Below are 12,101 nucleotides of genomic sequence, written 5' to 3'. Positions count from 1 at the left end.
AACATTATAATTTTACTCCTGATAGATTAGGATCACAGCTAAAGATGGAATGAACAGAAAACCAAAGACTCAAAGCTAGAGTTCAAACACATAAACCTAGTTGTAGGTGAGTTATATACTGACTGATAAGATATGGCCTAAAGCTTCTATTTGGGCAGGCCTCCCTAATTATGGGAAGAGTGAATGACGTGGCATGCCTCCACACTGCTGGTGGAAGTGCCAACTGAAGAATCTTTGGCCAAGTAATTATACCTAAGGCATCTACCATATAGAACAACTCAAACAAGAGTATGACTATAACACAAATGAAGATATTTACTTCAATGCTGTTTGTCCAAGTGAAAAGTTGGAAACAACCTGAAAATCCACAAAAAAGGATTTGATTGAAAAAAATGAAGGTAAATGCAGCACATGTGCAGCCTTTCTAATAAAACGAACAGTGTGCAGCTGTACTGATCATATAGTATGATCTCACTGTTGGAAAAATTATCTATCATAGCATATGTATGATGTCAATTTATGAATAAAAACATCTGGAAGGAGATGCTCCAAGCAATTAGCAGCAGAGATTAGGGAAAAAGGGGGGGGGGAAAGGTGACTGACATTCCATCTTAAATGCCTATGTAATTCTGTATTATTAGATTTTAAAAACTAAGTATTATTTTCATAACTAAATCTTAATTTTGATAGCTTTTGATTTCTAGGCCCATAATTTAGCAAAAGAACAAACTAAGTAAAAGCAACAGAACGGAAGTTTTAGATACCTGGACCTTTTAACTGCTTCTAGGAAAGAGCACATGAAATCTGCTTTCCATACTGATCAAGTGCCATTCCTTCCATGCACAAGGGGGAATGTGTACGGGGTGTGAGTTGACAGATTTTACTTGCTTGCACTAAAGCATTTGGTTTTGATTAGAATCCAACTGAAATATTTGCTTTATATTTACAAAATAACAAGACATGAAACTATACTCTGGAAATTAAAATGCATATTCTTGAACAGAGAGGGGGAGGGTTATCATATATGATTGGGAGTACAATCACTGGGTTTAAAAATACAGAGCAATTTGGTTGCATTAAAACCCCATATACTAGGGGTGCCTGGGTGGTTCAGTCAGTTAAGCATCTGCCTCTTGATTTCAGTTCAGGTCATGATCTCAGGGTCTTGAGATCAAGCCCCACATCATGCTCTGACTCAGAGTGGAGGCTGCTTGGGATTCTCTCTCTCTGTCCCTGTCTCTCTCCCTCTGCCCCACCCCCTCCCCCAGCTTGTATGCATGTTCTCTTAAAAAAAAAAACAAAACAAAACACCCCATATACTAGTTCCCTACTATGTGGAAAATCATAGTCAAAGCTTTTTCCAGTAAATGCAGAGTAGGTTCCTAATCTAGTTCTATTATTATAGAAACAAATTAAACATTTTTTTTTGTAGAGGATTAAGTGAAGATACACAATCATACTAAGAGAGGATAATGTAATATGCCTTAGTGACAATACATAAGCAACATAGCAAATAAAGAACCACTAAATGTCTTATGTTAAAAGCCCTTAGAACAGTGTGCTTTCTCATGAGCCATGCCTACCCAGGCAAAGTTGAGTAGAAAACAAAAAGAATTATCTGGATGATTTGAGGAAAGCATTACTTTGGCCTGACCTATCCAGACACTTGAGGCAAATGGGTCTCCCAACCTCACAAAATTATCGAGATAATCTCAGTTCTTTATCTCCCCACTTCACTGGCAGGTACCATCTGCACATGGATGAGAATGGACCACAACTTGACCTTTATAGTAATTGCTATTCTTTAGAAAGCCTGGTGGCCATAGTCCCCACAGGTCCTTTGGCCCACTTGGCACAGTTTAATACCCGTGTGTGGATGGGTCATGGTTGGATTATGTGTAGAAGCAGGTCAGGATTTTCCCGGTTTTTCTTTATTAGTGTTTCATAATTAACAAAATCATGACCTGCTTTGGTACCAGAAACCTTGTTTCTGCGTAAACAACTTGCTCTTCAGCTGGATTCTTTTCACTGAATAGGAGAGAGACACTATGCAGGAACAGAAAGTGTTTTAGGACCACTGGAAAATTGGAAAGCCTATGTGATTATCATATTTGTGTTGTTCAGAGTTACTGAAACCTTGTGTTCTGATATTTTTTTCTGACATAACCTCACTCAGTGTCACTCTACCATTTAATGAAATGAAAGATAACCACTCTTGTATACTCTAAAATGGACTTTGTGATGATTTGGTAAACTTTAAATTTGTAAGACTTAGAAGATGTTCAGGAAGCACCGGTGACTTCAATTAGGAGTTTCAGAGAATCTCATCTGTAAAATTATTTTTAAAAAACCTAGACAATAATATCAATAAAACTTGGACAAGGTGTTATATAATTACCTTAAAACAGAAAACTTAAAACCTCCCAGCGTTCAGAGAAATATAGCTGTTTCACACTAGTCTCAGAATGCTTCATAATTTTTTCATAACAAAAAAAAATTGCAGAAATGTTGGCCTTTTCCACATTCCTAGCCTTTGACTTTTGTTTCCAACCATGAAGATGAAGAAAATAAATGAAGAGGCTGCAAGTCAGGAATCTGTAGAAATTCCTCTCTACTGAAACTCGTTTTGCAAGTGACATTTAACATTCCAGAACTGTTTAGGGAGGTATGGAACAAAGTTGTTTTTATATGTCAAGGGGGTCAATTTTGCAAAAACAGTAGTAAAGGCAACATACTTGAAGAGAATAATGAAGTTGTATTAAACACCAATGTAAAAATATATTCAAACTAGGGGAGAATTTGCTACTGTTAAACTAATTGTACCAAGTGCAAAATAATTCTTCTCTATGAACAAATTAATGAGCCCCAACTCTTTCTCCACTGAAACACATGCTTGAGTAAAACTCACAGATGAAGATAAATCCCTTGAGATCTCAATTATCTTTTACTATATTCCAAATCTAGGACATTAACTTCAGGGTATGTAGAAATTTAAATAAGATGAGGTTCTTTTTCATCCTAAAACAAGTAGTGAGTTTGATTGCTCACCCCTCCCCCCAAAATACCACAACTTACCACAGAGTTCTTCTGTGTCAAGATTGCTGAAAAGAAAAAAAATTGTTGTTACTTTGGTAATATTTAAGTAGTTAAATACTTACAGTTATTCCCCCAATCTATAGTACTATATTAATAGATGATATGTAGTTATGGTATTTCTCTTATATATTCTACATTGCTTAAATAGTCATGTGAACAATGATTACATCAGATTCCATCTCTGAGCAAATAATTCCCGGGGTTTGTGTTTCCCCCAGTATCATGCTGGGGAATACTGCCTAATTGTGAAGAACATAGACTCTGGAGCCAGAATGCCTGAGTTCAAATCCTGACTCTACCATTTACCACTCATGTGACCCTGAACTGACTTTGCATCCCAGGGCTCAGTTCCTCAATCACAAGATGGGGATAATAAGTTCTGTTTCATATGAATGCAATAGGACGTAAATGGGTTAATACATATAAAGCAGTTAAAAGAGTGACACAAAATAAGCACTCAGTAAATGTTAACTATCAGGATTTCTGACTTGGTAGAACTGCTAGAACTTCCATATCTAAACTCAACCTATGAGGTAAGTTCGACTCCATGCCTTTTTGGAATGATTTCTGACACATAACAAAGAGTTACATGGCTTAATACTTACATGTAAACAATAGTTACCTCTTACTCTTATGAAGATAAATATAGAATAGCAGATGAAATATTAGCAGATATAATACATTCCTATTAGAATAATGTCTTGACCATGGCAGGCATGGTATAGGAATGCAAGAATCGTCCAAAATCAAGCAATAAATCAACCTAAGATTACATTATAACTTAGAGGAGAAAACTCCTATTTAACACTAGATGGGAATTTAATAAAATTCAACACTCACTCCTAATTTTAGAAAGTTTAAATGAAATCGGAATAAAAGTAAACGTCTTAAAGATTATAAAGACTTACTAAAAGTCAACTGCAAACATCAACTAACTGAAAATCTTTGATTTTATTCAGCTGCCACACGTGAAAACGCAATGTAAGTAACTGTCATAATCCAGCCCTCCTCTATGTGGCAGTCAGGGCTGCTGGGCTGGAGGGGTACTCAAACGCTGGGTCTTTTTACCAGTTCCATCACTAGCTGTAATATAATTTTAACTTCAGTATTTTATCCTCAGACACTGAATATTTGATCTTGGATAAAGGACATCTCCTCACTTAAGCAGGTCTTTCTGTAAAGTATTTGCCACCAGACAGAATACATAAAACCTTCTGCAGTAGTTTTGGTGTGGGTTTCTACTCATTCATTCATTTTTCCCACAGGCATTCACTGCTATGTACTAGGCACTGTTCTAACTGCCACAGATGGATCAGGTTGCAACAGATACTGAGATGAGTAAGTCTGATCACTAGTCTCTAGCAGTTGGATTTAGAGGTAGACTTCTACAGTAAATAATTAAAATGTGATAAAATAGTTGCTATGGGTTAAGTGGCTAATTGCAAGGTTATCAGGGACTACAGAGGATGAAATTTTGAGGCTAAGTCTCAAGGGTTAAATAGGAGTAGAAAAGGCGACAAAGGAAGAACATTCCAGTCAGAAGAAACACTATTTGCAATAAAAGTTATGAATGCGAGGAGTAGTTCTTTTGGCTGGAACATAGATCATTAATGAAGAAATGGGACTAAACAATGAAAAAGCCTCATGTGACCAACTAAAAAGTTTCTATGTTCTCTTGTCAACTTAGAGTCACAGAGGATTTTAAAGAAGGGGAGTGACATCATCAGATTTAGACTTCAGGAAGGTCACTAACTGCTGAGTTGAGGTTAGGCAAAAAGAGTGTGGAAAAGAGGCCAAGAGAACAGTCTGGACATTATTACTATAGTCTGGGCCAGTTGATCCCAGATTGGGGTATACGACCCAAGGAAGGTGCAAGGCCATCCAATGGGGGCAAGAAGAAACACCTGGACATCACACACACACTTTTAAATTTTATTTTGAAATAATTGCAAACTACAAAAAAAAAAATGTGCCCTTCACCTAACCATCCCCCAGTTGTCAACATTTTATTTCACTTATCACATTCTTTTTCTGTTTGTTTCTTCAAATCATTTGATTGTACATTGCTGATAATGATATCCCTTTACCCCTAAATACTTCAGTGTGTACTTTCTACAGATAAGTATGTTCTCTTACATACAAGTGAGGAAATTAATATCAATTCAATGCCATTATAAAATCAAGCAGTTCCCAGGGCGCCTGGGTGGCTCAGTCGTTAAGCGTCTGCCTTCAGCTCGGGTCATGATCCCAGGATCCTGGGATCGAGCCCCACATCGGGTTCCTGGCTCAGCGGGGAGCCTGCTTCTCCCTCTCCCTCTGCCTTTCCCTTTGCTCATGCTCTCTTTCTCTATCTCTGTGTCTCAAATGAATAATTAAAAAAAATCTTAAAAAAACACATAGCTTAGAGTAATTTGCATGACATTAGTTCTACATATTCCTTAATAAAAGGCTATGTTCATAAAGTACTATAATGATCCCCTCAAACATTCCTTTATTTAACTGTTTCTGTGCTATGTTGTTTGTTGTGCGTAGTAAAGCATGGTTCTTTTAATAGTAGACTTACATGGGTGAATTCTATAGAACTGATTTCTTACGAGATAGCTCCATCCTGTAGTAACACAGGATTGTAAAGGTATATTAAGCCATAGATAAGCCTACAGTATATCTGAGAGTGTGTGATATTGTTCTGCTTCTTTTCATGTTTACAGTAAGAAAACCTATAATCTTTTAGCTATGCCATTTTTTTTTTAAAAAAGAAAGCTAAATGGAAAGAATAAATGCTAGTCACATAGTAAACATTCTTACTGAAAACAGAACCAGAGGGGTGTTACTATCAGAATGCATTCTCAGACGCCAAGGAGGGATAAAGAACAAAGACATTCACTGCAGCCTGACTGACAATTGTGAGGGGGAGAAATGGAAACAAACTAAGTGCTCATTAGCTGAATAACTAAGCAAACTGCATATCATTAGATAATCATTAAAATGTATCTAAAGAGTTGTCAATAGCTTGAAAAAAGCTTATGTTTAGAAGTTATGTAAAAATGTGAAACCCAATATAAATAGTATATATAGAATCAAAAAATGCATATGTTAAGGACTTGGGGAAAAAGTAACAACCAATAGCAGGTCACATTGCTTGTGGATGCTAGGACTTTGGGTGGGTTTGCTTTTGCCCTCTTTACAGTTTTCCAAATCTTTGGTTTCTCTTATTACAAGGTTTCATTTATAATGGGGGAAAAAGCAAACTTTGTGATTACAAATAGAATGAATCAGGAAAAGATGTGAAGCATAAAAGATAAGGTTCTTATTATTTAACTTAAGAATCTACTTGGTACAAATTACAATATATCTGTCAGTTTGGACCTATCACTCAATTTTGCAAAAAGCACCACTCAGACACTCCAAGTGTAACAAGGACACAACATACACTCAACACCACTCATTTACAAGTCTTAGGGGCAGCTAAAGTTGTTTTGTCTTGATTCTTCTGTGTCAGGCACTGTTCGTTCTGAACTGCTCTCCTGAGAAGTAGGTTTACTGTCAAGAAAAGAGAAACTACCTGGGAAGGGCAGACTGATTTCTACTTGGGATTTCAGAATCTTTCTAACACAACCTTTTAGAAGCCAGCTCTCAATTCCAGGGTCCACCTCAAAACAATTTTAGCTTCACATGAACATTCTTAGTCATCTCTGAAGTATTTTTCAATGCACTCATCTGTGTTTGCTCTATAAATAAGAACACAGGCTTAGGACTTCCTTACTGAAAAACCACCATTCTCAACTCTTTCTTTGCTTCTGATTATATTCAAGATTTTTAGCTACTTCTTCAAAATTACTATACTGTGGATCTAAACAGGAAACTTTAGAGTCTAAGTCCTACTTCACATTCTACTGAGCTTCCAGTTCATCACCAGCCAGTCTGAATATTACCAGTGCAAACAGGTTTTTTTTCTTCAGTTGGCAAAACAGTTTGCTAAACACTGCTAAGCTGCCTAATAACCTGAAGGAGTTAATTTTGGCTTATGACGATGTTTACTTCTAGACAGTATTTGAGGCAAGGAGAATGTGACTCAGTGAGCAACACACTTAGCTACTCCCTATGCTTAGTTACTCCCTGATGGGAGCACTGTAGCGATGCCCACATTGGTTTATTGGCAGATTAGCAGGCTGGCTAAGTCACAGATATGCTCAGCCATCGTAGTGTTCATTTTACAAAAGAATATTATGATCTTCCAATTCACTAAGAATGATCTGAGCAGGATATCTTTCCATCATCATCAGAGCAAATGTGTTCATTTAGTTCTGACACACCAAACAAAACATTAATGAAAATCAACAGAAGCCATACTGGGAGATCAGAAGAATGATAAAGGCCCTGACCTTGCAAATACGTTGGAGTAGTTTTTAATTCCATGAAGTAGATCTGTAACTGGTCATATAGAGTCTGGTCATATAAGAATCTGTCCCTCCAGTGGAGGGGGGACAGGACAGATTGCGAGAAAGATGAGGGTCTAGAATGGGATGTGTCTCCTCTGATAGAGTAGATGCTGTAGATACAAACTAAGTTGAGGCGAGCTCTCTCAGCTGAGACACCTCCATCTAAAGGACTACAGTGACAGAATGGTGGCCAAAGGGATTTCCGGGACAGATTCTATTCAGCTATCCCCACAGGTAGGGGAAAGTTACTCTAGTCACCAGACCGCAGACCCAAGAGATAGCATGAATGCAGGTCCCCGCTTGTAGAAGAACAGTGATACCACAGAGGTTATCAAACAGGGGTTTGGACTGTGCAATGAGCCAAGAAAACCAGAAGCAGGAGAGAAATGGAGATTGCTCTTTCTAAACATTGAAATTTTTTTCCAGTGTAAAATGATTACCACAATCAAGTTAACTAATTCATCCATTACTTCACATGATTACTATTTTTTTTTTAGATTGGTTCTTATAATCAAGACAAATAGTTGTCAGAAGCAAGGTAATACGTAAGGCCAAGCTATCAACATAGTGTTACAGGACATGGAGTAAACACTGGTAAGAGCTCTGTAAATTCCTTGTGCTGAAGGCCAAAACTGTTCCTAGAACCTAGAGTGGGTCAGAGCCTGTGATGATAGGTGAAAGGGTCCTAAGTATATGGGAGAAGAGTGTTACAGAGTTGTAGTAGACAGTGTTTGGCAAGCAGCTGGCTTGAAGTGTGGGCTTAGAGTCTATCGTGATCAGAACAGACTTCTCATTTGGGTGTCCTCTATAGGGGGGACTTACAGGAGGTACCACAAACAGGAATCTGAACCTTGCTAATACTGGGACCGATTAAGGTCAGACTACTTTCACACAATGTCTCATGTGAGACACAAAAATGGAATTGGAAAGTCATTCTGTTTTTTTAGGTCAAAAGCTAATCATGTACTCATCCAAGACATAGTAAACATTTTCTATGTGCATTGTGCTGGGCTGCCTTGTGTCCCCCAAGAAGGTTTGTTCAAGTTTTAAACCCAATATCTATGCATACGGTCTTGTTTGGAAATAGGATCCTTGCAGATATAATCAAGTTAAGAGGAGGTCATACTGGGCTAAAGTTGACCCTAACCTGGTGATGGGATCTGTAGAAGGGAAGGAAGGTTTGGATTCAGAGACAGGGAGAAGAGGCCCTATGAAGATGGAGGCAGAGGCTGGAGTGATGTTGCTGTGAGTCAGGAACACCAAGGACTTCTGGCAACCACCAGCAGCTGGAAGAAGAAAGGAAGAATTCTCCCCTGGAAACTTTGGAAAAAGCATGGCATGCCAACAGCTTGATGTTAGACTTCTAGCTTCCAGGATAGATTTCTGTTGTTTTAAGCTACCCAGTCTGTGGCACTTTGTCACTGCAGACCTAGGAAGCTAATACGTGTTTTACCACAGGCTGTCATAGGTTCCAAAGTCATACACGCAAAATAACACCATCTTTTCATTTCTGTGTCAATTTCGTAGCCCCTGAACATTTAGTGAACCAAAGAGCTGGTTTGAAAGTTGGCAGTTACTATACTGAATTAGATGAAGTTTGGGAATTCCAAATGAAAGCTTATGGTACCCTAAAGAGTCAAATATGGGGAAAATAAAAATTTTAAAAAATGAAGAATTCAAAGTAAAATAACGACATATCTGGAGTACTTGGTATACGCCGGGTTCGATGTTGAGAGCTTTACCTGGTGTATCTCACTTCCTGCAACTCTGATTTCATGATTCCCCATTGTACAAGGAGGGGACTAGGCCTTAGGTGAGGTTCAGTCACACATCTGAGGTCACACATCTAATGAGTGGCAGGCCCAGGATTCAAACCTAGGTATGTTTAACTCAAGAATGCTCTTAACCACTAGATATAGGAATCCTGGACTCAATAATAAATATTTGGTGTCATCAGCACAAGGGGGCACTCAAAACCATAGGAATAGTCAAACTACATAGTGTTTGTAGTTTGTAGTAGGAGCCATGGACAAACCTTCATTTGGATTCTTCAATCTAAAACACGTCATCACACCCACCAAAGTGAGGACAGTGATCTCTCCAACTGGCTTTTCCTCCACTGAACTCTGAAGTCACACAAGGGCAGATAATTTAACCCACTTACTGTATAACAAATATTAAAAATAGGAACTGACACAAGGCACGAACCAGATTAATACTTTTTGAACTGAATCCTAGAGATGGCCATTGTCTAAAACCCCAGTAGAGAATAATCCCAATTTGTGATGAAAAAAAAAAAATTAAGAACCTGTGAATATATTTAACCAAGGACGTAAAAGATCTCTACGCTGAAATCTCTAAGACATTGATGAAAGACACTGAAGACACAAATAAGAGCAAGATAGTCTGTGCTCATGAATTGGAAGAATATTAATGTGTCCATTCTACCCAAAGCAATCTACAGATTCAAAGCAATTCCTATCAAAATTCCAATGCCGTTTTTCAGAAATAGGAAGAATAATCCTAAAATGTGTATGGAACCAGAAAAGACCCAGAATAGCCAAAGCAATCTTGAGAATGAAGAATAAAGCTGGGGGAATCATGCTCCCTGATCTCAAACTATATATATTACAAATCTATAATAAAACAGTATGTTATTGGCATAAAAACATGCATCAATGGAACAGATTAGAAAACCCAGAAATAAACCCATGAATATACACAATTACTGTCAAACGTGGCAAGAATACACAATGGGGAAAAGAGTCTCTTTAATAAATGGTGATGGGAAAACTGGACAGCCACATGCAAAGAATGAAACTGGGCTCTGGTCTTATACCGTATACAAAAATGAACTCAAATTGATTAAAAACTTAAATTTAAAATGAAATTAAAGACTTAAATTTAAGACCTTCAACAATAAAACTCCTTGAGAAAAACATAGTGGGGGTAAGCTCCTGGCTATTGGTCTTGGAAAGGACTTTTTTTGGATTTGACACTAAAAGCAAAGGCAACAAAAGCAAAAATAAACACGTGGGATGTATCAAGCTAAAAAGCTTTTTCCACAGCAAAGGAAACCATTAACAAAATGAAAAGCCAAGCTATGGAATGGTAGAAAATATTTGTTAATTGTATATCTGATAAGCAGTTAATATAAAAAATAAAGAACTCATACAACTCAATAGCCAAAAATAATCTAATTGAAAAATTGCCAGAGACTTGAATATTCTTTAAAACACAAATGGTGAACAGGTGCATGACAATGCGCTCAACATCACTAGTCATCAGGGAAATGCAAATCAAATCCACGCTGAGCTATCACCTCACACCTGTCAGAATGGCTATCCTCAAAAAGATAATAAACAAGTGTTGGTGAGGGTACAGAGAAGAGCGAAGCTTCATGCACTGCGTTGTGGGGAATGCAAACTGGCAGAGCACTATGGAAAACAGTATGGAGGGGCCTCAGAAAACTAACAATAGCACAACCATATGTTCTAGCACTCCCACTTCTGGGTATTTATACGAAGAAAACAAAAACACTAACTCAAGAAGATATCTGCACATTGCAGCATTATTTACAACGGCCGAGACATGGAAACAACCTAAGTGCCTATAGACAAATGAATGGATAAAGAAGTTGTGAGACATACATATGAATATTATTCAACCATGAAAAAGGGAATCCTGACATTTGGAAAGACACAGATGGACCCTGAAGGCATTACAGTATGTGAAATAAGGCAGAGAAAGGCAAATACCATATACCACATACTGAAAAGGAGTCTAAATAGGGTGGGCAGGTGATAAAAAAGACTGGGATCTCAGAAATCAAGAAGAGAGTTCCAAAAGCTGTCTAGACTGAAGAAAGACACAATAAGGAATGAAGAATCAGTGTAGTTCACATTTAATGTCTTTGGCCACTTTTGAGCAACGGTTTCAGTCCTTCCCTGAAATCTGGGGGCCTAGGAAATGCAGGCAGAACGTAAACCTGACTCTTTGAAGAAATGGGACACAAAAGCAAGAAATAAGGCAGAACTAAGAAGACATAGTGAGAGAAGTTCAAATGATGAGAGAATGTTATGTTCCCAGGCTGGAACCAAGAGGCAGAGAAGAGGTGGTAACAGGTGGAGAGACGCCAAGCAGAGACAGAGAGGAGGAATCTGAAACACACGTGTAACCCTAACCAGGGGGAAGCATGTCTCTTTGTTCAAGCCTAAAATTAAAACAACAAAAAAGACATCTAATTGGTTCATATCCGTGACTATTTTCTAGTTTTTTAGGTTTTAAATCTGGCTGAGCATCTGAACCACCTGGAGAATTTTTTTTTTTTTTTTAGGTAGATTTTCAGGCATAACACTTAGAGATTATGCTTCAAAAATTCAAGATGTGGCTCAAGAAGCTCTTCTTTAAAAAGTTGCCAAGGTGATTTCGGTAAGCAGCCTTTACCCTTTAACACTAGGTCTCAAGTCGAAGTATTTCTTAGAAAGGAAACCATCTGCAAAGAATATCTGCTGTACGATAAGGGGTAGCTTACTATAATTATATGCGCCATGTTAATAGCATATG

At 37.8% G+C, this 12,101-nt stretch overlaps 1 protein-coding gene across 1 annotated transcript in view; it reads right to left on the bottom strand.

Moving 5' to 3' along the window:
• Positions 1 to 12,101, bottom strand: part of NECAB1 (N-terminal EF-hand calcium binding protein 1) — a 190,620-nt gene that overhangs the window by 98,067 nt on the left and 80,452 nt on the right. The window contains exon 4 of the mRNA XM_025871486.2: positions 3,076 to 3,101. Within this exon, the coding sequence (XP_025727271.1) occupies positions 3,076 to 3,101 (26 nt within the window). The remainder of the gene's footprint in view (positions 1 to 3,075; positions 3,102 to 12,101) is intronic.

Source organism: Callorhinus ursinus, unplaced genomic scaffold (assembly GCF_003265705.2).
Source record: "Callorhinus ursinus isolate GAN/ISIS: 27379988/994484 unplaced genomic scaffold, GSC_fseal_2.0 scaffold5, whole genome shotgun sequence".
Classification (NCBI taxonomy): Eukaryota; Metazoa; Chordata; class Mammalia; order Carnivora; family Otariidae; genus Callorhinus; species Callorhinus ursinus.
This window is presented reverse-complemented; position numbering and strand designations above follow the sequence as displayed.